At 46.2% G+C, this 26,082-nt stretch overlaps 1 protein-coding gene across 1 annotated transcript in view; it reads right to left on the minus strand.

Moving 5' to 3' along the window:
* Positions 1-9,480: 9,480 nt before the first annotated feature.
* FGF1 (fibroblast growth factor 1) overlaps positions 9,481-26,082 on the minus strand; it is a 58,314-nt gene continuing 41,712 nt past the window's right edge. The window contains 3 exon segments of the mRNA XM_075343407.1: positions 9,481-9,716; positions 15,370-15,556; positions 15,795-15,885. Of these exon segments, the coding sequence (XP_075199522.1) occupies positions 9,481-9,716; positions 15,370-15,556; positions 15,795-15,885 (514 nt within the window).

Consider the following 26,082-nt stretch of genomic DNA (forward strand, 5'->3'; position numbering starts at 1 on the left):
GCCCTGCCTGTTGCTTATGCTACCATTTTTTTTTAAAAAAAGCTGTTGGTAGTACCTACTGATGCCATGCTCCATAGTGTCTAAACCATTATCCCCTGAGGAAACTGAATGTATTAAACTCCTTGGCATGTTATGCCCTGTTGCTTATCTTACCAATTTTTTAAAATAAGCTATTGGGAGCTGTTGGGAGTACCTTGTGATGCTTAGCTACGTGTTTGAACCACTACACCCTAGGGGAACTGAATGTATTAAACTCCTTGGCATGTTATACCCTGTTGCTTATCCTACCAATTTGTTTTAAAATAAGCTGTTGTGATGCTTAGCTACATGGTGTCTGAACCACTACACCCTAGGGGAACTGAATGTATTAAACTCCTTAGCATGTTATGCCCTGTTGCTTATGCTACCATTTTTTAATAAAAAGCTGTTGGGAGTGCCTACTGATGCAGTGCTCCATGGTGTCTGAACCATTATGCCCTGGGGAAACTGATTTTTTTAAAATCCTCGGTGTTAGCTAGTGGAATAAAGCCTGAGTTTCAGACTCAAAACTCTGCCACTTGCCCTGGGCTGCCTGCTTCCCAAACTGGTGTGCAAGAAGATGGCGCTGATGCCTTCTTCTCCCTACCTGATGTTGGTCAAACTCAATCATCAACAACCACATCCGCTTCGGTGTCCCAGCGTTCCGTTCAGTTGTCCATACCACAGACCTTCAAAAAGAAGCGAAAATACCCCGCTACGCACCCAAGGGCAGAAACCTTAACTGCACACATTGCACGATTGATAGCCCTTGAGATGCTGCCATATCGGCTTGTGGAAACAGAGGCTTTTTGCGACCTTTTGGCGGTGTGAGAAAATGAATGAATTAAACTCCTTGGCATGTTATGCACTGTTGCTTATGCTACCATTTTTTTTAAAAATAAGCTGTTGGGAGCTGTTTGGAGTACCTTGCTATGCTTAGCTACATGGTGTCTGAACCACTACACCCTAGGGGAAACTGAATGTATGAAACATCTTGGCATGTTATGCCCTGTTGCAAATCCTACCATTTTTTTTTTTTTTAACTAAGCTGTTGGGAGCTGTTGGGAGTACCTTGTGATGTATAACTAGATGGTGTGTGAACCACTACACCCTAGGGGAACTGAATGTATTAAACTTCTTGGCATGTTATTCCCTGTTGCTTATCCTACCAATTTTAATTAAAATAAGCTGTTGGGAGTACCTTGTAATGCTTAGCTACATGGTGTCTGAACCACTACACCCTAGGACAGACCTGGGCAACGGGCCGCCCGTCTTCAGCCGAGGCAGTGGAGCCGGGCTGCAGCGTGCTGGGCAGGGAGAGTCAGTGCAGGCAGCGGAATGCAGGAATCTCTCCTCTGTTCCCTGCCGGCACTTTCTCTGTGACACACGCGCACGCGCTCTGATGTTGTCAGTACGGCGTGCGTGTGTAATTTCAAAAGTTCCCGCCCGGCAGGAGAAGAGGCACAGCAGGGTCCTTCACAGAAAGAAGCAGCGGCGGAGACCACTCTCAGAACAACATCGGCGCAGCCAGGGCCCGTACATGAGAAGGAGCAGCTCAACGGGGGACCTGTATGGAGGTGCCTGAGGATGGGGACAATAAGAAGGGAGAGGTAAGTAGTGACTAATAAGCTGAGGAGGGGACAATGGGGGAGGGGCAGGACTGGTGACTAATACTGGGGGTGTAGTGGTGTGGTTTTACAGGTGTATATGGTGTTGTGTATATAGTGGTGTAGTATATAGTGGTGTAGTACATGGGGTGTAGGATGTAGCTTTATTACAGGTGTATATAGTGGTGCAGTATATGGGGGTGTTGTATATAGTGGTGTAGTATATTACAGGTGTAGTAAATGGGTGTGTAGTGATGTAGTATATTACAGGTGTATTATATGGGTGTTTAGTGGTGTAGTATATTACAGGTGTATATAGGGGTGTAGTGATGTAGTATATTACAGGTGTATATGGGGGTGTAGTGATGTAGTATATTACAGGTGTAGTTTATGGAGGGGTTGTAGGTTATTACAGGTGTAGTATAGGGGGGTGTAGTTTATTATAGGTGTAGTATATGGAGGGGGTGTAGGTTATTACAGGTGTAGTATAGGGGCTTGTAGTGGTGTAGTTTATTACAGGTGTAGTATAGGGGGGTGTAGTGATGTAGTATATTACAGGTGTAGTATATGGAGGGATATGGAGGGGGTGTAGTTTATTACAGGTGTAGTATAGGGGGTGTAGTGGTGTAGTTTATTACAGGTGTAGTATATGGAGGGGGTGTAGTGATGTAGTATATTACAGGTGTATATACAGTGGGGGTGTAGTGATGTAGTATAATACAGGTGTAGTATATGGAGGGGGTGTAGTGATGTAGTTTATTACAGGTCTAGTATAGGGGGCTGTAGTGATGTAGTATATTACAGGTGTAGTATATGGAGGGGGTGTAGTTTATTACAGGTGTAGTATAGGGGGGTGTAGTGGTGTAGTTTATTACAGGTGTAGTATAGGGGATGTAGTGGTGTAGTTTATTACAGGTGTAGTATAGGGGGGGTGTAGTGGTGTAGTTTATTACAGGTGTAGTATAGGGGGGTGTAGTTTATTACAGGTGTAGTATAGGGGGTGTAGTGGTGTAGTATATTACAGGTGTAGTATAGGGGGTGTAGTGGTGTAGTTTATTACAGGTGTAGTATATGGAGGGGGTGTAGTGATGTAGTTTATTACAGGTGTGGTATAGGGGGGTGTAGTAATGTAGTTTATTACAGGTGTAGTATAGGGGATGTAGTGGTGTAGTTTATTACAGGTGTAGTATAGGGGGGGTGTAGTGGTGTAGTTTATTACAGGTGTAGTATAGGGGGGTGTAGTTTATTACAGGTGTAGTATAGGGGGTGTAGTGGTGTAGTATATTACAGGTGTAGTATAGGGGGTGTAGTGGTGTAGTTTATTACAGGTGTAGTATAGGGGGGGTGTAGTGGTGTAGTTTATTACAGGTGTAGTATAGGGGGGTGTAGTTTATTACAGGTGTAGTATAGGGGGGGTGTAGTGGTGTAGTATATGGAGGGGGTGTAGTGATGTAGTATATTGGGTAGAACTGAGTTAATTATATTAGTCCGGCCCTCTAAAACCATCCCAATTTCGCATGCGGCCCCATGGGAAAATTAATTTCCCACCCCTGCCCTAGGAGAACTGAATGTATTAAACTCCTTGGCGTGTTATGCCCTGTTGCTTATGCTACCATTTTTTAATAAAAATCTGTTGGGAGTATCTACTGATGCCGTGCTCCATAGTGTCTAAACCATTATCCCCTGGGGAAACTGAATGTATTAAACTCCTTGGCATGTTGTGCCCTGTTGCTTATGCTACCAATTATTTTTTATAAAAGCTGTTGGGAGTACCTACTAATGCAGTGCTCCATAGTGTCTGAACTATTATCCCCTGGGGTAACTGAATGTATTACACTTCTTGCCCTGTTGCTTAGCCTACCAATTTTTTTTAAATAAGCTGTTGGGAGCTTTTGGGAGTACCTTGTGATGCTTAGCTACATGGTGTCTGAACCACTGCACCCTTGGGGAACTGAATGTATTAAACTTCTTGGCATGTTATACCCTGTTGCAAATCCTACCAATGTTTTAAAAAAAAAGTTGTTGAGAGCTATTGGGACTACCTTCTGATGCTGTGCTACATGGTGTTTCAACCATTTTCCCCTGGGGAAACTGATTTTTTTTTTTTTTTTTAAATCCTCGGTGTTAGCTAGTGGAATAAAGCCTGAGTTACAGAGTGAAACAAGTGCCACTTCCACGGTGCTGCATGCTTCACAAACTGCGGTCTAGGAAGCAGGCGATGATGCCTCCTGCTCCCAACCTGCTTTTGGTCAGATGCAATCATCATCAACGACATCAGCTTCGATGTCCCAGCATGGCGATCATTTGTCCATAAAACATACATTTCTGAATCATTTGAATATAATTTGAATAGAGGACCACTGGAGCCGGTGTTGTTGGGGGAGGAGGAGGAAGAGGAGGGCAAGGCCAACATCCAAATGGCCACATTGGCAATAGCACTGTAAAGTGTTATGGAGTACGTATTCCAACTTTCACACTAATGATATAGGGGACGCAGAAAGCTATAAATGACTGCCATCCCTCCCCAATGTATGTTACAGGGCCCACCTGAGAGCCCTAAGAAGTCTGAGATTTGACGACAGCCAGTGGCCCTTCCTACATTTGAGTAGAGGGCCACTGGAGCCGCTGGTGCTGGTGGAGGAGGAGGAGGGCAAGGTCAACATCCCAATGGGCACATTGTAGCTGAACTTTTAAAGTGCTGTCAAATATGTCCCAAAAAAGGAGGTGTGAGACAGACACCAATATAATGTATAAGTTACAGCCCTTTCTAATCGAAAAAGAAGGCAAAATGTAAAAAATGAAACGTTTGAACATATGCTAAAGTGTTTTTTTTGGGAGGTTGGGCTTGATTTGACGTTTGCTTACATTTATTAGGCACTAGAAACTGTTTATTAGCAATTTCCCCTCTTTTACTTTGGTTTGAGAGCTGTTCTGGCAACTACGGAAATTCCGCGTGCTGCTCTGACCACGTTATTCAAAGATAACAGAAATGCAGTCAGGCACCGTCTACAGGCTGTGCCCATACTGTTTCAGCCTTTTCCCATCCATTTCAGCCTTTTCCTCAGTCACCACAGGTCACCGACAGGTCTGACGTAAAATTATTCTAGTTTCCCATAGACTTACATTAGGGGTCAAATATTTGCGAATACTCGCATAGCGGCGAGGTATTCGTCAGATATCCATCGAAGCGAATAATAGGGTATTCAATCATTACTAATATCAAACAAATATTGGTATATTTTAAAAAATTATCCCGTTTTGAAGCATGTTTTACCAGATAATCCTGGTGTTACTTTTAAAAGGGCCCCCACTTTGCATAATATCATTGCGCCTAGTAGGTTAAGACCTTCTGTTACTGACAATGGGATTTTGGCCAGTAGCAATAAGCATGGATCTTTCAGATGCAACTCTCCCAACTGCTTGTGCTGTGAAACTATCAAGCATGGAATTAGTTCCTTTGCTTCTTTATACAAGACCGATCACGAGTTTCTGATCAAATATTACCATACCTGCGCTTCAGAGTTTGTTATTCATTTAATTACATGTGCATGTGTGACGCCCTGGACTAGCCAGGTAGTCACAGACACAACACCACACACACCCATCCCCGGATAGGTGACAACAGTCACACAAAAATCCTTGTTGCCACCCTCCAGGGTTTGATGTCAACACCAGGTGGGGCGGAACCAGGCGGTTGACTCCGCCCACCGAGGAGTTCATAAGCCTGGAGGCGGGAAAACAAGTCAGTCTGAGTCAGTGTAGTGGAGTGAGGAGGGAAGTCAAGGGTAGACCTGGGACCAGGCCTGCACAGACTGTCTAGGTGTCTGGGTCGGAGCCCAGGCACCTCCAGCAAGGTCAGCAGATGGTGGTGGCCGTCTGCAGGAGTTGGTGTACAGTCGGTGGAACCGTAGGACCGGGGTCGGGCGGTGGCCCGCCGGTACCGAATCGGGGAGCCGATTGGAAGCCAAGCACCAGGCAGGGTACTCAGACCCCGACTAGGCTAGAAGCCGCCCTTATTGTCAAATTTACTGATTGCGGTCTGGACCTCAGGGGTTCATTCCCACCCAAGTCCCGATTGAAGGCAACAGCCCAACCGTTCCGGATAAGTGCCACCGCCAAAGGCAAGAGATCCAAGGGGCCAGCACCTACGGGCAAACGGGCTCCTACGACATTTACACGCCGGGGAGCGGACTACCGGTGTCCAGGCACAGAAGTCATTCACAACACAACATCGGTGCAAGGGGAACGACAGCCATCACCAACCCGTCCAAGGAGAACACCGCAGCCGGCTGTGGGCCCCATCCATTCCACCGTTTGGTTTACCAGAGACTCCGGTGTATTGTGTCAGAGTGAGTACACCCGTGCCTTCGGGCCGCGTGCTGCACCGCATCGCCCAGCGCCCAGCGGGCCCACGCTCCCCCTCGCCAAAACACCCTTTCACGGGCCCCCGGGACCATCGCCCCCTGCCGACGGAGGGGTTAACACCGAGCTGCATAACACCGTCCCCGGGAGGCCTAGTCAATGGCAGCGGTGGTGTCCACCATACAATCACCACAACCCGTGGGTGGCGTCACGAACTTTGCTAATTCCACCAAACAACCACCCAAACCCCTGCGTGCACCGCCACTACTCCTTTCAGAGTGACGTGACCCCCGGGTCCGTGATAGGCTCGAGCCACCACCCGCAGTACGAGCACGGACCCGAGCGGCTCGGCGGTTGCAGCCGAGGCCGTGGGGCGGTACACATGTGGTAAGAAATATATTGGCAGAACGACTCACAAATTAAGAGCAAGGTTGAACTCACACTGATATAACATAAGGAAGGGTTATCTCCAACACAGTTTGTCAAAACACTGCACTTTTTTTCATAATAAAAACCCAGATGTCATTAACATCATGCCCATAGACCATATCCCATTAGAAATCCCTAACAGAATTAATGTGTTGAATCGTCGCAAGACATACTGGATCTATAGGATTGGGACTTTAAAAACACAGGGGCTTAATTTGGTGAGCGATCTGATCTACTAAACTTTGATATATATACTTTTTTTAATGTGTTTTAATACGATTTTATCTTTTTGTTTAAGTGGGGTTATATATTATTTTATTTGTCTCCTTCTTCCTGGCTTGTTGCAGCCTGCCTAGCATACTACTAATGGTTTTCTTTTTTATCGTTTACCACTGCGTGATTTATGTGTATCACTGTAACTTATGTTTTTCACAATTTTTTTAGGCTACTTGTATGCCGATATTATTTTTTTGTTGTACTGTGTGTGTGTTCATACACATATAGTTATACATTCTACTATTTTTTTCTACATTTTTTCACATTTTTTCTTTTTTCCTCTTTTCTTTCTACCAGCTGATATAGCATAGGGGGTTGACAATTGGTTTACAATATCACGTCTTGTTATCTTTGTCCTGTGGAAGACTGTACACCCTGTGTGGTTTTGTTTGCCTTCACAAGCGTGGGCTTCGTTTCAAGGAACTGAGAATGGGCAAGGCAGAGAAGTGCTGCACGGTAGCTCCTTTACCAACAGACTATTCTGGCATGGCTGGAAGAGGGATGGGAGCCCATTTTCTAATGTGCTGGTGACCATACTGTTGACTGAGGTTGAATTGTGTACTCCTCCTAGACTGACGTCTCCTATAATAACCCATCCAAGATCGAGCTTCTGTGTGTATGGAGTATTTTGGAAGCCGTTGATGTATTCTCTAGTCTTGTGGACTCATAGTATATCTCTGCCCAAGAGTAAAGCTATTGGGGCTTCTGGGTCCAACTCAGGTATCAGGTGAGCTATACGCTTCAGATGATGGTGATGAGTTGGTACCTCCGGTGAAGGTATCGCAGACCTGTTGTCAGGAATCTGATTGCACTCCTGTATGGTCAGTAATGATAGACAAATCTGGCCATCTACAGACTCCACTTTGTATCTGGTTGCTTTCCTCCCTGCCGTCTCAATGGTAGCTGCGCACGTCTTCAAGGAGTAGGGAGAACCGGGGCCTACAATGCTGAAGTTGTCGAAGAAGATTGTTGTGCCTAGAGACTTGTTGCTCTGGTCATCCAGGATTGCATATATCTTGATCTATTTGTCCCTATGGCCTGCTGGGTAAACTCGGACAAGGCAGATTTTTGAGCAGGATCTTCCTCCCTTGGGTCCTCCGCAGATCTCAGTACATTGTGCGGTGACCTCAGGAGAGTCCACATCAGTATTCTTCTGCTTGGCATTGCGCTTCTCTGTTTTCGACAACACTCATAAGGGTGGTCCAGGGTGTAAGGCTGTATTGTGATCTGTGCTGCTGCATTCGGCACATTTCATTTTCACAGTTCCTTGTTGTTTTCCTTGAGGAAAACTTTTTGATCCTCTAAAAACTTCTCCCTGAAGACTCTGCATTTTAGTAGAAGATGTGGTTTCCTGTGTAGAGGATACTGCTTATTAACATCTTGAGGTCTGTTCTCTTCTGGAGGTGGCTTACTAACATGTTGAGCAGGTCCTGTGAAAACAATGTTAGTTTTATGGACTACCACGAGTGTCCTACTGAGTTTGACACCGGGGGTAGTGGGACACGCCAGGGTGAAGTCAAAACTGGGGTCATTTCTGACTTTAGCCTGTTGCACAATGAAATCTACAAATACAGAGAAAGGAAGAAACGGCACGTTATAATTTGCTTGTACAGTGAACCACATGACCCACTTTTCTTGTAGGTTGTAAGGACGTTTCTGCTCTATCGGATTAACTCCCCTGGCAGTGTCCAGGAATGCTAATCCTGGAAAATCTCCCTCCTCGGCAACCTGTAACTCTATCAACAAATCACTCAGTTCTCTAAGTTTTTGATAACCTTTAGGCCCTATTTTAGGGAAACCATCAATTATTTGGTATAAAGCATTTTCTATGGCTTCTATGGACCCATAGCATTCATCAAGTCTTTCCCACACCTTACGTAAGCCCGTGGCTGGATTCTTTTTATTAATGTCTCTAAGGGATACTTTGCACACTGCGACATCGATAGCGATCTCGTTAGCGATGTGAAATTCTAGATTGCAAGTGCGATCTTTCGAGATCGAACATGTGTAAAATGACCTATGTGCGATCTCGAAAGATCGCACTTGCGATCTAGAATGTCACATCGCTAACGAGATCGCTAGCGATGTCGCAGCATGCAAAGTACCCCTTAGTCGTTTGGCATGCTCAACAGATTCATTTCCGAGCCACTTTACAAGGAGATCTAAATCCTCACTAGGAGAAAGACCCAAGTGTTTGATGGCATTCTGGGAGGAGGCTCGCCATGACCTGTAGTTCTCAGCATGATCGGTGAACTTTACAAGTCCTTTGGTAACCAGTTTTCGGCGAACAAAGAACTTTGCAAAGTCCATGGTGGCTTGGTCAGTGTTGGTACAAACTGGTGTGTTATAGTCATGTCTAATGTGTGGTGTATCACCATACCTTTTACGAGCTTCAGTCTCAGGGTAATCTGCATAATACTGTTCTGAAGTGAAGGGTGTCCCTCTAATTCGGAATGGAGGTGGTACCTTCTGTTCTGTAGAACTGTAGCTGTGGTCGATGTCGATCTGTTGCATACTTTCTTGCTTATAGTACTGCAGTTCGGGATGGGCTCTCTGGTAATCGGTATAGGCTGATCGGTGTCGTGGATCAGTGTTGTCATTCATTACTGGATGCTGGTGGACATACTCTGAGGGTTGGGTTAGATCCTGTTGCTCTACATCTGGTCCAAGAATGTTGCTTCATTTCTCGGATTCAGGATATTCCACTGCCTCCAGGAACTCTGCTTTGGCTATTGCCGTCTCCTTTTCTGCAATAAGTTTATCCAGAGAGGCCTGCAGGCGTGCTTTCTCAGCTGCTTGTTCTGCTACCAAAGCGTTTTCTTTCTGCTTGCAAGCGTGCACTTTCTGCTTCTCGATCTGCTTGCAGGCATGCACTTTCTGCTTCTCGGTCTGCTTGCAGACATGCACTTTCTGCTTTGTGAACTGCTTGCAGGCATGCGCTTTCTGCTTCTCGGTCTGCTTGTCTTAGCTTTAGTTGCACCTCTTGTGCAGCGAAGGAGGATTTTACTTTTGCGGCCTCATCTTCTGCAAGAGCAACAAACTCTTTCACTAAAGACCTGATAGAGCAGCTTGCTCAAGACCTTGTCCTGACTGAGGATGCCTGGGACGCAGACATTGTGCACTCAGCTGTGGATTGCTGAGAATGTGGGCGGGAAAACCTAGACTATGCCTGAACGGGTTCCTGCATGGCAGGAAAGGTGTCGTGCTTGCTGGGGAGGGCTGCGCTCTTGTTCCCTGCGGCTGTATGGCAACTGCTGTAGTACTCGTATGCGGTGCAGTATGGGTGATAGCGGTACCATGCAGTCTCATCAACTACCGCTTGCGGTCCTGTCCGTTTTTACTGTTCTACCTTCTTTCACGTAACACTGTGAATCTCAGCATACAGCTAAACCCTCATTCACATTTCTAGTAAACAGACTGTAGAAGTTCCGTAGTCTTGATTTATTAGCTGGTAACATGAACTTGATTGCAGGATATACGGAGTATACAGTGCATACAGAATATCCAAGATACAAGGTAAAAACTAGAACAAGAAAGTGTACAGTCAGTACGTAGTTAAATAAGGTGTTAACATAGCATAACATTAACATAAGATGCAGTTGTATTGAGAATCTATGGCAAAGGTAAACTGCAGCTACCTAACACAGACAGATTCTTATCTATATAAGCAGGGCAAGGACTGAACCAAGGTGTAGAATTACAACATATAATGCATTGAATACACAGTCTTCTATCTAAAGGCCCAGTCACCCACGACTTACCAGCGATCCCGAAAACGATGCGACCTGATAGGGATCGCAGGTAAGGGGTGCTTCACACACAGCGAGATCGCTACTGAGATCGCTGCTGAGTCACGTTTTTTGTGACGCAGCAGTGACCTCATTAGCGATCTCGCTGTTTGTGACACTGAGCAGCGATCTGGCCCCTGCTGTGAGATCGCTGCTCTTTACACACAGCCCTGGTTTGTTTTTTTATTGTTGCTCTCCCGCTGATAAGCACACATCGCTGTGTGTGAAAGCGAGAGAGCAACAATCCTGAATGTGCAGGGAGCAGGAGCCGGCATCTGACAGCCTGCTGTAAGCTGTAACCAAGGTAAACATTGGGTAACCAAGGTGGTTACCAGATATTTACCTTCGTTACCAGCCTCCGCAGCTCTCACGCTGCCAGTGCCGACTCCTGCTCCCTGCACACGCTAAGCTAAGCGGTGTGCGCTGGTAACTAAGGTAAACATCGGGTAACCATACCCGATGTTTACCTTAGTTACCAGTGTCCGCAGCTTCCAGACGCCGGCTCCGTGCAAGCGCAGCGTCGCTTGCACGTCGCTGCCGGCTGGGGGCTGGTCACTGGTCGCTGGTGAGATCTGCCTGTTTGACAGCTCAACAGCCACCATGTAGCGACGCAGCAGCGATCCTGACCAGGTCAGATCGCTGGTGGGATCGCTGCTGCGTCGCTAAAGTGTGACGGTACCCTAAGTCGCTAGGAGGTCGCAGGTGAGATGTCACACAGTCAGATCTTACCAGCAATGCAGGAACAATACAGGTCGCAGTAGCGACCTGTATAACGAGCTCAGCAGTCACTGTGACCCTGTCACACAGTGTCAAACACAGCAATGTGTCCTGCCCAGCAGGACATCGCCTTTGAAGAAAATGGCCTGGACCATTCTGCAATGACTAGAGATCTCACAGCAGAGGCCTGATAGCTGGTAGGTGTCACACATAACAAGATCGCTAACGGGATCGCTACTGCGTCACGGAAACCGTGACTCAGCTGCGATCTCGCTAGCGATCTCGTTATGTGTGACGGTACCTTAACACATGTGATTGGCCTCTGACTCACCGCATTACACAAGGCAGGGTTGAATGAAGAAAATAAGAGAACAATACAATAGGTCTTCTCCTAACCAATCCAAGAGAAAAAATGGCTGCAAGCCTCTCCTCAGAGTACAAATGGGCATTTCTTTTCCCAGAATACACTTAGCTTAAAGAGAAACTCAACAATACAAAGGGTAACAACGACCTCTAGGGGTTGTAACAGAAATTGCAATGAATGAGATTATCAAGTTGCCATACATGGCAGAACACTACTGCTCCACTGATTTTAGAAAAGTTTCTATTTATTCTTCTTCGCTCCTTAGATCCAAAGTTATGTCTCCTAGAGTAATAAAGTTGTACATTTTCCCTTCAACCACCTGGGCATATACCAAAGGTATGAGCCCTTGCATTTTGTCCTCTATGTCAGAAATTCTGTTTTATACACCCAGTTGGTTTAAGGGGAAACGTGCTTCTTTATTACAGGAGGAATTTAACTTGGCAATGAAGGGACAGAAAAAAAAGAGGAAAAATGTTCCAGAATTGGTAGAATAGTGCCATCTAAAGAAGGTACTCTGTTTAATCACTTCCCAACTGGGAGTTTTTCTGTTTTTACGCTTTCGTTTCTTCCTTCTATTCTTCCAAGAGTCATAACTTTTTTTTTTATTTTCGGTTGACACAGCCATGTGAGAGTTTCTCTTTTGTGGCTCATGCTGTACTTTTGAGTGACACCATCCATTTTATCATGTGTTGTACTGTAAAGTGGGAAAAAAATATCCAGGTGCAGTGTGGCACCCTGGACAGGCCAGGACGTCACAGGTACTACAACAACACACCCCACACCCCGGCTAGGCACATCAAGGTCAAACACAAATCCTTGTTGCCTCCCTCCAGGGGCTGATGTCCACACCAGGGGGTGGGCCAGGTGGTTGGCCCCGCCCACCGAGGAGTTCACAGTCCTGGAGGCGGGAAAAGGAGTGCAGTTTCAGTTGAGTTTCAGTGGAGTAGTGTTGGAGAGTGAAGTGGTAGTAGAGGAGACTGACCGTGTCCGGGTGCGTGGCCCGGGCACATACAGCAAGGTTGGTAGACGGTGGTGACCGTCTGCAGGAGAGGCTGATTGGAGTGAACCGTAAGGACCGGGGACGGGCGGTGGCCCGCCGGTACGGGATCGGGGAGTGAAGAGAAGCCAGCACCATTCGGCAGGGCTTACGGACCCCGACCAGGCTAGGAGTCGCCGTAAAACCGGTCAAATCCGTTAGCGAAGGGAACCTCCAGGGTTTCCCAGCAGTCAAGACCCGATTGAAGGCAATAGCTCAAACCGTGAAGGGAAACACAGTCACCGCCAAGGCTACAGTTCCCAGGGCCAGAGCCTGCGGGCAAAAGGGGCTCCCCCAGCATCCATCCAAGCTGGGGAGCGGGTTACCGGTGAGAAGCCATTGGAACCGTGAACACAACACAGGTGCAGGGAAAGGCAGTCACCGCCAACCTACCGGGAGAACTACCGCAGCCGTCTGTGGGACCCGTCCATCCAGCCGTTTGTTTTACCGGAGACTTTGCATTCATCATTGACTGAGTGAGTACCACCGTGCCGTGCGGCACCGCACTGCCCCCTCGACCCTGCACCTCACCAGGCCCCGTAACCCGCCTGCCATCCCTAACCCTCACCGGGCCCCGGGACGACCAACCCCCCCTACCCACGGATTGGAGAAACAACATCCAAGCTTCTCCCTGTCAGCGCTCCCGGGATCCCCTTCCAGAGCAGCGGTGGTGTCATAACCTCACCACAACCGTGGGTGGCGTCACGGACAATATCCCTACACCAAACCCCCCCCCCCCCACATTTCACTCACGGGCGAGGAGCGCCGCTCGAGTCCCCGGGATCCGGACCACCGCAGCAGCAACCGGACCCGAGCAGTGGGTGAGCGCAGCGTCCCCTCCTCCGCCCGCGACAGCAGCAATAGTGTAAAATTTTACTATTTTTTGGGGGGTTTTGATTTTACAGCTTTCATTATAAGGTAAAAATTACATTGAATTTGAGTCTTCAGCTCAGCATGATTAAGATGATACCAAACAAGCATAGTTTTTATTTTTTTAAGTGGTGAAAAAAGCAAGAAATTTGTGAAAATAAATGAATACAATTAAAAAAATGCATTGCTGAGAACCAAAACATGTTCAGTTTTTGGGATATGGGCCGTGTGAGAGATTGTTTTTTTTTCCACCCTAACTTACATTTTTTATTGTTATCATTTTGTGCTAAATTCAATGTTTTGATCATATCTTATTGAATTTTTTCCTGCAGTTCCGGCAACAGAAAAAAAACGCAGTTTTAATGTGTTACTTATTTTTTTCCTTACGTCTTTTACCGATAAGATCAATTCATTTTATAGATCAGCTTTTTACCAACATAGTGATACCACATATGGGCATTTTTATTTTATTTCCTAATTTTTTCATGGAGAAAAAAGGGTGTGATTTGGACTTTTACATTTTTTAAAACATTTTTTTTATTTTTTTTTGTATTTGTTAGTCCCCTTATGAGATTTTTCTGAAAACTTGTGCTATATACAGCAATATTACAGTAGTGCTATATATTGGTAAAATCATGGTCTCTTATGAATGTCAGCCATGGGCTGGCTTTCATGGCAGTAGCATCATGACATGTGGGGGGTCTTCAGCAGACCCCTTGCTGTAATAGAAACCCATTGCCAATAGGTGGCTAAAACAGCAAACCTCTGGAGACGTACATTATAAATGTCACTGTCACAGATTGACTGCGGCAAGTAACACATAGCCACTGGTAAAACTTTGCCCCATGCTTGGCTATTAGTGGCAGATGATGGCTCAATAACGGTGCAAAGATGCATGCTCAGTTTCTGAGCCCGCATCAAAGTAAAGCAGCTGGCATAAAATGTATCTGTATGTTATATGTCAGTAAGGGAATAAGTAAAATAATCCAGTCAAAGGTATTCTTTAAAGCTAATTTCCACTATTAAAGTTTACACATTAGTCATAGTAGTTATAGTGTTCTGCAACATAAATCATTGCTTATTTCTTCTACAAATGTTACATATTCACATATAGCGTGAACTACATCACTTACAGTAATACAGAATTTATGCACATGCCTTATTTTACAGACTGAGCTGTTCTTCACAGTAGTATGTCCTAAACCAAAGTCTTGTCTAAAGGCCACTTTACACGCTGCGATATCGATATCGCTAGCGAGCGTACCCGCCCCCGTCGGTTGTACGTCACGGGCAAATCGCTGCCCATGGCACACAAAATCGCTTACACCCGTCACATGGACTTACATTACGTCACACGGCAGCCGTCCAATAGAAGCGGAGGGGTGGAGATGAGCGGGTGGAATATCCCGCCCACCTTCTTCCTTCCTCATTGCCAGCGGACGCAGGTACAATTAAGTTCATCGTTCCTGCAGTGTCACACATAGCGATGTGTGCTGCCACAGGAATGACAAACAACCTGCGTCCTGAAACAGCAACGATATTTGGGTATTGGACGGCGTGTCAATGATCAACGATAAGGTAAGTAAATTTGATCGCTAACGGTCGGTCCTGTGTTTTACACGCAACGACATTCGCTAACGAGGCCGGATGTGCGTCACGAATTCCGTGACCCCAACTACATCTCATTAGCGATGGTTGTTGCGTGTAAAGCGGCCTTAACACTGGTATCTGGAATATCGTTAGGGTGAGTGTAACTTCTGAATTTATATGCAGTTTCATACGACTACGGCTTGAGTTAATTTCCCCTTTATTTTTTACTTTGGTCTTATAACACAATGTAACAATTTACAGCAATGTCACACATAGCATATGACAGTAGTCACCGAATAATCTCTTTGTCACTTGACACTAGTAATAGAAGAAACAGAATGGCTTTCTGGCCATAATGAGTCTGGAATCTAGGCTTGCTTGTCCCATTTTTCTTAATACCGACAAACCAGTTCAGCTCAGAGTATTTCTTCCACTTGTATGTATTGTAGCTATTTTCCTCTACAGTCTCCAGAAACATGCATTCCTCATTCAGCGTCATCTTAAAAAAATAATAATAACCTCAGTTTATTGCTTGTGGGAAAACTAAACTTTGGTGTTATATTTAGAGAACTTGGATGGGATTGCTGTGTTAGAGCTAAATTCTGGCTAGGCAAATTATTGCTGTTGGTCAGGACTTGAAACCAAAGCTACCCTGGACTTCCTGCTGCGGCACTGTCTGGGATTTATTTAAAATCTGCTCCTTTTGCATTTTTCACTCACTGTAGGCAGTGTGTTACCACTAATAGAGCCACTTCTGACAGTTCTCGTGTTCTTCTCACTGTCATATTTACATGCTCCAAGTGAGGAACATAAATATTAGGGGGAATTCTATAAAAATGGAAACATTTAACACAGTTCTTAAAAATGTCTTCAATGAAGTAAGCATTTAACTCTATACAAAATTCTAGTAACTTTCTTTAAACATATATAAACAGTTAGGGCCATTTCACACATCCGGCATTTCGCCGGATTGCCGGATCTGGCAAACTCCAGTACAGTACAATTGCATCGCGACAACCTCCGGTCACATGCTGTCATGTGACTAGAGCATGTGACCGGAGCTTGCCGCGATGCCATTGAACAGTATTAACACTGTACTGGAGTGTGACGGATCCAGCAATCCGGCAAAATGCCGGATGTGGGAAACGGCCCTTACAGACATAATTGACTGGCTTATGTATGCTACTTTAAATGAAGGGAGCACTGAAGTAATATGCACCAAATTATTTACTAAGGAACCTATTTTTAATGATTTTGGTGCATCTTACAATTACTGTGCATATCTACCAAAATGTTATTTCAACCAGGAGCTGACACAAAATTCTGCCATCAAGGTGCTATAAATTGTGATGAATTTTCTAGTTGGGGTTCGACACACTCTGTCTTACCCCAGCTCTGCCAACTTTGGTAAAGCTGGCTGGGACTAGCATACAAAGCCAAAAGTCACAACATTTTTGCAACAATTCAAGGTGTATTATGCTATCATTTCTACAAGAGGCTGCTGATAAATCTTTGGCTTTGTGATCTTTTTTTGTTTCTATGGTAACAAATATTACTTCACATGAAAGCCTTATGTGTCTGATATATGTTTTAAAAATGTTGTGTTTGTTGTTTATGGCAACAATGTTCTACACACGCGGAAAACAAAATGGCGGAGTCTAATATCTAATGCAATATTCACAGCAACTGAGAGCAAAAGAGTGATAAAATTCTTGTTTCTGCAAGGAAAGTCTGCGAAGGATATTCATGGTGATATGTCACTGACATTGGGGGATCAAAGCCCTTCATATTCCAAAGTTAAGAACTGGGTTGCTAAATTTAAAATGAGCCACTTCAGCACCATTGATGAGGAACGTCCTGGACTACCAAGAGTGGTTTCTGTTCCGGAGATCGTCGATGTTGTGCACAACCTCATACTGGAGAATTGACGAATTTCATATCTAAAGCAATAGCAGACATCATGAGGATTTCCTGTGAATGTATTTGTGTCATTATCCATAAACATTTGGACATGAGGAAGCGATCTGCCAAGTGGGTTCCCAAATGTTTGACAACAGATCAGAGAAGCATGCAAGGGAAAACGTCCCGGTCCATTTGTTAGCATTTCCAGACTGATAAGAACTTACTGGATCGACTGGTCACCATGAATGAGACTTAGATTTATTTGTATGACCCTGAAAACAAGGAGCAGTCAAAAGAGTGGAGGCACAGTGGTTCTCCTCATCCAAAGAAGTTCAGGGTGCAAAAATCAGCCACTAAGGTGATGGCGTCTGTGCTCTGGGATAAGGAGGGCGTGCTGCTAGTGGATTACCTTCAAAAGGGTTCCACCATCAATACATGGTATTACACTGAACTTTTGGACCAATTGAAGGCAGCTCTGAAGGCCAAAAGGTGCGGCAAGCTGTCTAAAGGAATCTTGCTCCTGCAAAACAACTCCTCTGCTCACACTGCACAAGCAATCACTGCAAAACTGGCAGGGCTGGACTTCTAGCTGATTGACCACCCTCCTTATTCACTAGATATAGCTCCCTCCGACTATCATCTGTTTCCCAACCTGAAGAAACACCTCAAGGCTACCAAATTTCACACCATTTCTGATGCCATGGCTGCTACGGATGCCTGGTTTGAGGCACAATTATAATTCTTTTTTTTTGCTAGGCTTACACAACTAGGAATACTTAGGTAAGAAGTGTGTTGACATCAGTAGAGAGTATGTGGAATAAACATAAAGTTTCATCATCCTATCTCGTTTCTTTCTGGGTAGAGCCAAAGACTTATCAGCAGCCCCTCCTATCTATTTATTTCTCCAAATAGTTTTCTGAAGATTTCCAGCTGTTATCTAATATTTGGTGCTGCTTTCTGTTTCAGACATGTAATCAATGCATACTTGTATACAATTCTCTAATGGTTACTTCCTCAGAGGTGACAAACCACTTGTGCTTTTACTTATAATTTGGGGGGGGCACTATGTCTCAGATTGCTCACTTAGGATTGACACACACTTCCTGGTCTTGTTAATAGACATTGACAAGTCTAATGGAAGTGTGACGCCCTGGCAAAACCAGGTAGTCACAGATAGGCCCCCACACAACACCATCCCTCACTTAGGTGACACACAGCTGACCTGAAACCCTAGTCACCCTTCCTTAGGGAAAGATACGCACACCAGTGGGTGGGACCAGGTGGTTGGACACGCCCACCCAGGGGTCTAGACAGCCCAGGGCGGGAAAACAAGCCAGGTGACTTTTGTAGTTCAAGTTGAGAGGAGTGTGGGCTGGAGCTAGGTGTAGCTCCAGCAGAGGAAGTTCAAGTTGAACGGTGCCAGGGTCGGAGCCCTGGTACCTTGGCTAAGTGGCAGATGGTGGTCACCATCAGTAGGAGACGGGAAGATGGCTCGGCAGGTCCGAGGTGGACCGGGACAGGGTTGTAGCCCGCCGGAACTGACAAGGAGAACTGACCCGGAAACCGTAGCACAGAAGGGGGTACTCGGACCCTGAAGCCAGGACCGAAACCAGCGGCCTAGCTAATTAACTGATTGAGGGCAGGACTATAGGTCCTGTCCCACCCAAAGTCCCTAAGAGAAGACAACAGCCCACCGATAGGGACAAGGCCACCGCCAGGGCCCAGAGATTCCACGGGCCAACGTCTGCGGGTCGGCTCCTTAGGCCACATCCATCCGGGAGCGGACTCCTAAGTTCCAGACCAGGCAGGCCACCATACACAAAGCAAGTGCAGAGGGAAAAGACAGCGACCACCAGCCCGGGTGGGGGACCTGAATGCAACCGGCCGTGGCGGCCAGCCACCAACACCTTGGTTTACCAAAAGACTCGTGTGATTCATTTACTGTGAGTAACCAAACATCCCCCCACACGTCCGGGCGCGCCGGCATTGCCATCGCTATACCCTGCACAAAGACACTGGGCCCCGGGGCAACCATCCCTACCCACGAAGGGATTTACATCAAGCTGCCACTACACCTCCCCCGGGTGCCCCACAACAGCAGCGGTGGTTTCCCACCTCACCACACACCATGGGTTGCGTCACAAACTTAATACGGCCTAGCCAGTATATCTACGTTCCTTTTTTATTCAGCGTGTCCGCGAGACCCCCGGGTCCGGAGACCCTCGAGCCACCCACAAGATCCGGATCCGAGCAATGGCTGCTGGCACGGGGGTGACACAGAAGACTTTTATGTTATGGACAAAAGTACATCACACACTTTTTTCACGTTTCGAAAAAATGTGTAAATATCAAAAAAGAGAGAGAATAAATGATTATGATCACAAAAAAATGTATTATTTCATCACCAGAAAAGTCCATAACATGCTTACAGCAGAGCTGTATCTAGGCTTTCTGGCACCCGGGGCAAGAATCCTGTCTGGCGCTCCTCAAACCGCCACGCAGTTTGTGTAGTCATCATGTGACTGGTAATTCATATATGATTTGCACACTTGAGCGGGCTTTACACACTGTGATCTCGCTAGCGAGATCGCAAGCGATCGTACCCGCCCCGTCAGTTGTGCGACACGGGCAAATCGCTGCCCGTGCTGCACAACCTCGCTTAACCCCGTCACACGCACTTACCTGCCCTGCGACGTCGCTCTGGCCGGTGAACCGCCTCCTTTCTAAGGGGGCGGTTCGTGCGGCATCACAGCAACGTCACATGGCAGGCGTCCAATAGAAGCGGAGGGGTGGAGATGAGCGGAACGTAACATCCTGCCCACCTCCTTCATTCCGCATTGCCGGTGGAGGCAGGTAAGGAGATGTTCGACGCTCCTGCGGTGTCACACACAGCGATGTGTGCTGCCGCAGGAATGACGAACAACATCGCTAATAAGCAGAAAACGATTTTTATTTCAGGGCGACCTCTCCGTCACAAACACCGTGACCCCGACGATAATGCATTAACGATATCGTAGCGTGTAAAGCCCGCTTTAGTCATTTGCCGACCAGCTGCTCTTCATAAGGCCCCCTTCACACGCACGTGTCTCCGGTACGTGCTACGTCCGTGCCCGCATGTACCGAGACACGGGCACACATTAAAATCAATGGGTTTATGTGCACGCACGTGTGCAGCCATTGGCCCATGCCTCCATGTGGAGCAGACGTGAGCCCGTGTGCACACGGATACATGTCCATTTTTCTCCGGCAGCAGGGGTGTCACGCGGCCCGCACACGTACCACACGGATGTAGTGTGGATGACGTCCCGTGTGACACGCGCCGGAGAAACACACATGTTAGAGGAAAAAAATAACAAAACTTTACTCACCTTCTCCAACCCTCCTGTCTCTGCCGCTGCTGTCACTTGCTGCCGACCGCTGCTCATTATGCTCATTTAATATTCACTTCACTGCGGTGGAAGCAGCAGCAGCGGGGAGTCGGCAGGACCGGAGACCGAAGTTCAGCACCACGGACAGAGACGCCAGGGATAGGTGAGTTGAAAGTTCTCGTTCTCCGTGTGTTATCACAGATCACACACGGAGAACACACGTAGTGCCATAAACACGGCACATGGAGGGGAAAACGCACCTTTGACACGTCCGTGAAACACGTGCGTGATTTTCACGGACGTGTGAAGGGGGTCTAAGGCTGTGTGTCTACGATCAGTGTTTGCAGCTTTTTGGACACAGCATACATCAGCTGCGTCCAAAACGCTGCATTGTACAGTACACGCACAGTGGATGAATTTCTAGAAACCTCGTGCCCACTGTGCTTGTTTTTTTCATAGCAAACACTATCCTACGAAGCGTCTTTCCAGACCGCAGCATGTCAATTGTTTGCTGCGGATTCGCATGCATCCTCTGTAGGGAGAACACAAGCGAGAGACAGCAGTGCACTGAACCCTGATCGTGGGTACTAGAAGCTGCGGTCTCCTGCGTTCTCCTGCATAGAAGACACGCGGCTCCGCCAGTCAGGATTCGCTGCACATACCCTAACTGTCAATCTTCACTGAAAAACAGAAATAGAAAAAGAAACTAATTGTCACATGACTAAATATGAGACTTGCATATGAGACGAGCGACCATGTGATGACGGCAGGAAACAGCGAGCGAAGCTGAATCCTGACAGTGAGTATATTATATGCTGTTAGCATTGGGCTACACTGCTTAATTTTAATGTTTTGTGATGAAAGTCTGTAGTGGCTCTAGGTGATTGCAGGCTTCTGAATTCTCACAACGCATGCTCTGTACACTTTTAGGATTCTCCCATGCCAGTGGCAAGATTGGACGGTCATATGAGCACAAGTATGCCGGATACTGCACATCCGCCTCATTGATAAGCATGGGAGCATATGTGCAGGACCCAGCTGCGGCCACTATCAGAAGACAAAGCAGATCTGGAATTGCGCACTCTGGCCGTCTGCTGCTGTCGTCGATATTTAAAGGGAGCCTGTCAGGTGCAATATGCACCCAGTACCACGAGCAGTTCTGGTGCATTTTGCTTATCCCTGCCTAACTGTCCCTGTATCTAGTAGCATAGATAAAGGGATCTATAGAAAAAGTATTTCTAAAGATGTTTTCTCGTATGAGATGCTGCCATTGCCGCCCGACACTGGATTTCGGCTGAGTGTGCATGATCCCGGAGCATGACAAAAACTCCGGGGTCATGCGCACTTAGCCAAAATCCAGTGTCGGATGGCGATGGCAGCGGACAGGTGAGTGACATCATCCTCTGACGCTGTGTATTAATTAGTGTGATAGCACACCCACAGGGGCCCACAGAGGTGTATTAACATGCTAATGGGGCCGATTAGCAAGGGAAGTAACGCCCTTGGGACTAGTCTCTGTGCTCATTAGCATACGATATAAGATATTTAGAAATAATTTTTCTAAAGATCCCTTTATCTATGCCACTAGATACAGGGACAGTTAGGCAGGGATTAGTAATATGCACAGAACTGCTCGTGGCTCTGGGTGCATATTGGACTTGACAAGTTCCCTTTAAAACAGCCAATTGGCGAGGGTGCTAGGTGCCGGACCCCTGCTGATTAGACACACTGGCCATATTCCGCACACAGCTCTGACACATTGGCCATATACCGCACAAAGCCATGACACACTGACCATATACCGCGCACAGTCATGACACACTGGCCATATACCACACACAGCCATGACACACTGACCGTATACCGCACACAGCCATGACACACTGGCCATATACCACACACAGCCATGACACACTGGCCATATACTGCACACAGCCATGACACACTGGCCATATACTAGACACAGCAATGACACACTTGCCATATACAGCACACAGCTCTGATACACTGGCCATATACTGCACACAGCCATGACACACTGGCCAAATACCACACACAGCCATGACACACTGCCCATATACCACACACAGCCATGATACACTGGCCATATATCACACACAGCCATGACACACTGGCCATATACCGCACACAGTCATGACACACTGGCCATATACTGCACACAGCCATGACACACTGATTGTATACCGCACACAACTCTAACACACTGGCAGTATACATTAAGTAGAATAAACCTGGCTCAGCTTTGGTGCTGTGGTGCTTTTGAAGCACTATATTGGACTCTTTCACAATTTCTATTTTAGTGTGCCGGAGTATTTTTTTAAACCGCAGATTGTACTCACACAATGGGTGTATACTAGAGTTGAGCGATGTTCAAGTCGAACGGTTCGCCAATTTCATGTTCGAGTGATTTTGGGGGATGTTCGAGTCATTCGACGAACTCGAACGATTTGCTTAAAGTTCGGCAGTTCGAGTTACGTTCGAGAACGGTTCGATCACCAAAAGCGTGGTTATTCACAGTATGTGCGCATGTTGCATATCTGCATGCGCCCTGCGTTCCCAGAACAATCCCTCTCTCTTTCCTACTCACCGATCATGGGCGCCTCGCTGCACGGCTGTCACAAATCTCCGGTGGCTTTTCCTCTTTTGAAAATGGCTGCCGCTTCATTATTCAATCAGGTATTCCGTGACTTCCCCGCCCACCGGCGCCCATGATTGGTTGCAGTCAGACACGCCCCCACGATGAGTGACAGCTGTCTCACTGCAACCAATCACAGCCGCTGGCGGGTGGGTCTATATCGTGCAGTAAAATAAATAGATAAATAATAAAAAAAAAAATGCGGTTCCCCCAATTTTGATACCAGTTCCAGGATGGGGAGCGCCATGTTAGGGGGAGCCCACCACCCTAACAATATCACTCAGCAGCCACCCGGAATTGCCACATCCGTTAGATGCGACAGTCCCAGGACTCTACCCAGCTCATCCTGAATTGCCCTGGTGTGGTGGCAATCGGGGTAATAACGAGGTTAATCATGACACGCGTCTCCCCGAGACACCTTCCATGATTAACCTGTAAGTGAAAGTAAATAAACACACACAGCGAAAAATCCTTTATTTGGAATAAAAGACAAAAAAAAACTCATTTACCTCTTTATTAATCCACAAACAACAATCCAGGTCTGAAGTAATCCACACAACACTGTCAGCTCTGCTACATGAAGATGACAGAGAGCCCCACAGAACACGAGCGATCTCTGTCCTCTCCACGCAGCACCTGAAGTGAGCCGCGCTGTCACTGGAGACTTCACTCTGCAATGCAGACGTCAAGATTACCAAATCTGCCTATGTTTCCCATTAGAGGCAGTGGCTCAATGGATAGAGCTACTGCCTAGGAAGCATTAGTTCACAAGTTCAAGTCCTGGCCATCCCGGTAAAAATTTTAAAATATTTTTAAATTATAATTATTTATTTATAATTATAATTTAATTTAATTTAATTATGCACTGAGGGGAGGATCTGGACATCAGCTGTGAGCCATGGGCCACACCTCTAAAATTGGAGAAGTTCATAGAATGAGGCTGCATTGCTCTCTCCTCTCTCTCTTCTCTCTCTTCTCTCTCTCTTGTTCTCTCACAATCTTGTTCTCTCTTTCTCTCTTTCTCTTTCTCTCTTTCTCTCTTTCTCTTTCTCCTCTCTCTTCTCTCTCTCTTCTCGCTCTCTTCTCTCCTCTTCTCTCCTCTTCTCTCTCTCTCTTTCTCTTCCCTCTCTCTCTCTCTCTTCTCTTTTCTCTTTCTTTTCTCTCTCTCTGACCTGGCGATGATCAGCTGATGCGGTCACCTGACGGAATCAGCTGACACTAAAAGTCGAGCGGTGAGGCCGGCTTTTTACCGCCCGGCCGGCTAAACTATCAGCTGCTGCTGTCGGACAGGAGTCTGCACAGAAGTGTGTAGTTTTTTTTCTTTTTTTGCACTGATGCATCAGCTGATTGTATAAAAGCCGTTTATACAATCAGCTGCTGAGTCATGTGATTCAGGCCCTTGAACCTGACACATCATCTGATTGCTTTGCTTTCCAGCAAACCGATCAGATGATATTGGATCCGGATTGGACGGCACGGGACCCTTGACCCAGGGGGGTTCTTTATTTCAATAAAGATGGAGTCAATAATTGTGTTGTGTTTTATTTCTAATAAAAAAAAACACAACACACAGAAAAATATTTTTATCTGTGCTAGAAATTCATGGTGGCCATGTCTACAATTGGCGTGACACCATGAATTTCGAGCTTAGGGCCACTTGATAATATACAGCTAGCCCTAATCCCATTACTACCCAGCGAGCCACCCATCACCAGGGCAGCTGGTAGAATTGGATACAGCGCCAGAAGATGGCGCTTCTATGAAAGCGCCATTTTCTTGGTTGGCTGCAGACTGCAATTCGCAGCAGGGGTGCCCAGAAAGCTTGGGCACCCTGCGCTGCGGATTCCAATCCCCAGCTGCCTAGTTGTACCTGGCTGGACACAAAAATTGTGCGAAGCCCACGTCATTTATTTTTAATTATTTCATGAAATTCATGAAATAATTAAAAAAAAAAGTCCTATATTTTTGGTTCCCAGCCGGGTACAAATAGGCAGCTGGGGATAGGGGACAGCCTGTAGCTGCCTGCTGTACCTGGCTAGCATACAAAAACATGGCGAAGCCCATGTAATTTTTTGGGGGGCAAAAACTCCTGCATACAGTCCTGGATGGAGTATGTCTGTCTGTCTGTATGGAGGAGAACAGACAGCAGCTGCAGAACTACCAGGCTCAGCATGCTCCATTCACTAGTGTATGCAGAAGAGCAGACAGCAGCTGCAGAAGTACAAGGCTCACCATTCGCCATCCAGGACTGTATGCAGGAGTTTTTTGCCCCCTAAAAAAATGACGTGGGCTTCGCCATACTTTTGTATGCTAGCCAGGTACAGCAGGCAGGTACGGCTGCCCCCAACCCCCAGCTGCCTATTTGTACCTGGTTGGGAACTAAAAAAATAGGGAAGCCCTTTTTTTAATTATTTCATGAATTTCATGAAATAATTAAAAAAAAAATTGACATGGGCTTGTAAAAACATTAAAATTAATACATCTAGTTATCAAATATTTCATAGTAAGACATATAAGTTCACAGTTCTGTTTATGTTGAAGGGCATAGTATATTAATAAAGTTTTTATAAGGAATAAGTATTAAAATATCCATATTGAATATATATATATATGCTGAGCATGGAAGGATATATATAAATCCTTCCAGAAGCTTCTGGTAGCTTCTAGAAGCTTATGTCATATGGAGCTATATTCAACTAAACACCCTATATGGACTGGACAGTTGTTATATAACACACGATGGAGGGGGCTATGGCTCGCTCCTCCACATTGCCTGCTGTCAGAAGACTCCTGTGCAAGATGAAGACACGTTGTCTGGCCTAAGAGATGACATTCCCTGCATTGCCATTCAGGACCCAAAGAAAGATGGGTAAAGACTTCCCATTAATCATTATGGACTAAATGAACTCTTTGTGTAAGCTATCAAAGTATATTATTTTTCCTTCCTGTAACTGAACCCTGGCAACCATTTTTAAATAGATAAAATACATTTATTTTTACATTTTTGAGGTCTTTTCATTCATGCGCCTTTACGTATTTGAAGAAAAATATATTTAAGAGTATATTTTTTTAACATTTTGGCGAGCTCAGTCATTCGTG

The sequence above is a fragment of the Anomaloglossus baeobatrachus genome, chromosome 4 (assembly GCF_048569485.1).
Source record: "Anomaloglossus baeobatrachus isolate aAnoBae1 chromosome 4, aAnoBae1.hap1, whole genome shotgun sequence".
Lineage (NCBI taxonomy): Eukaryota > Metazoa > Chordata > Amphibia > Anura > Aromobatidae > Anomaloglossus > Anomaloglossus baeobatrachus.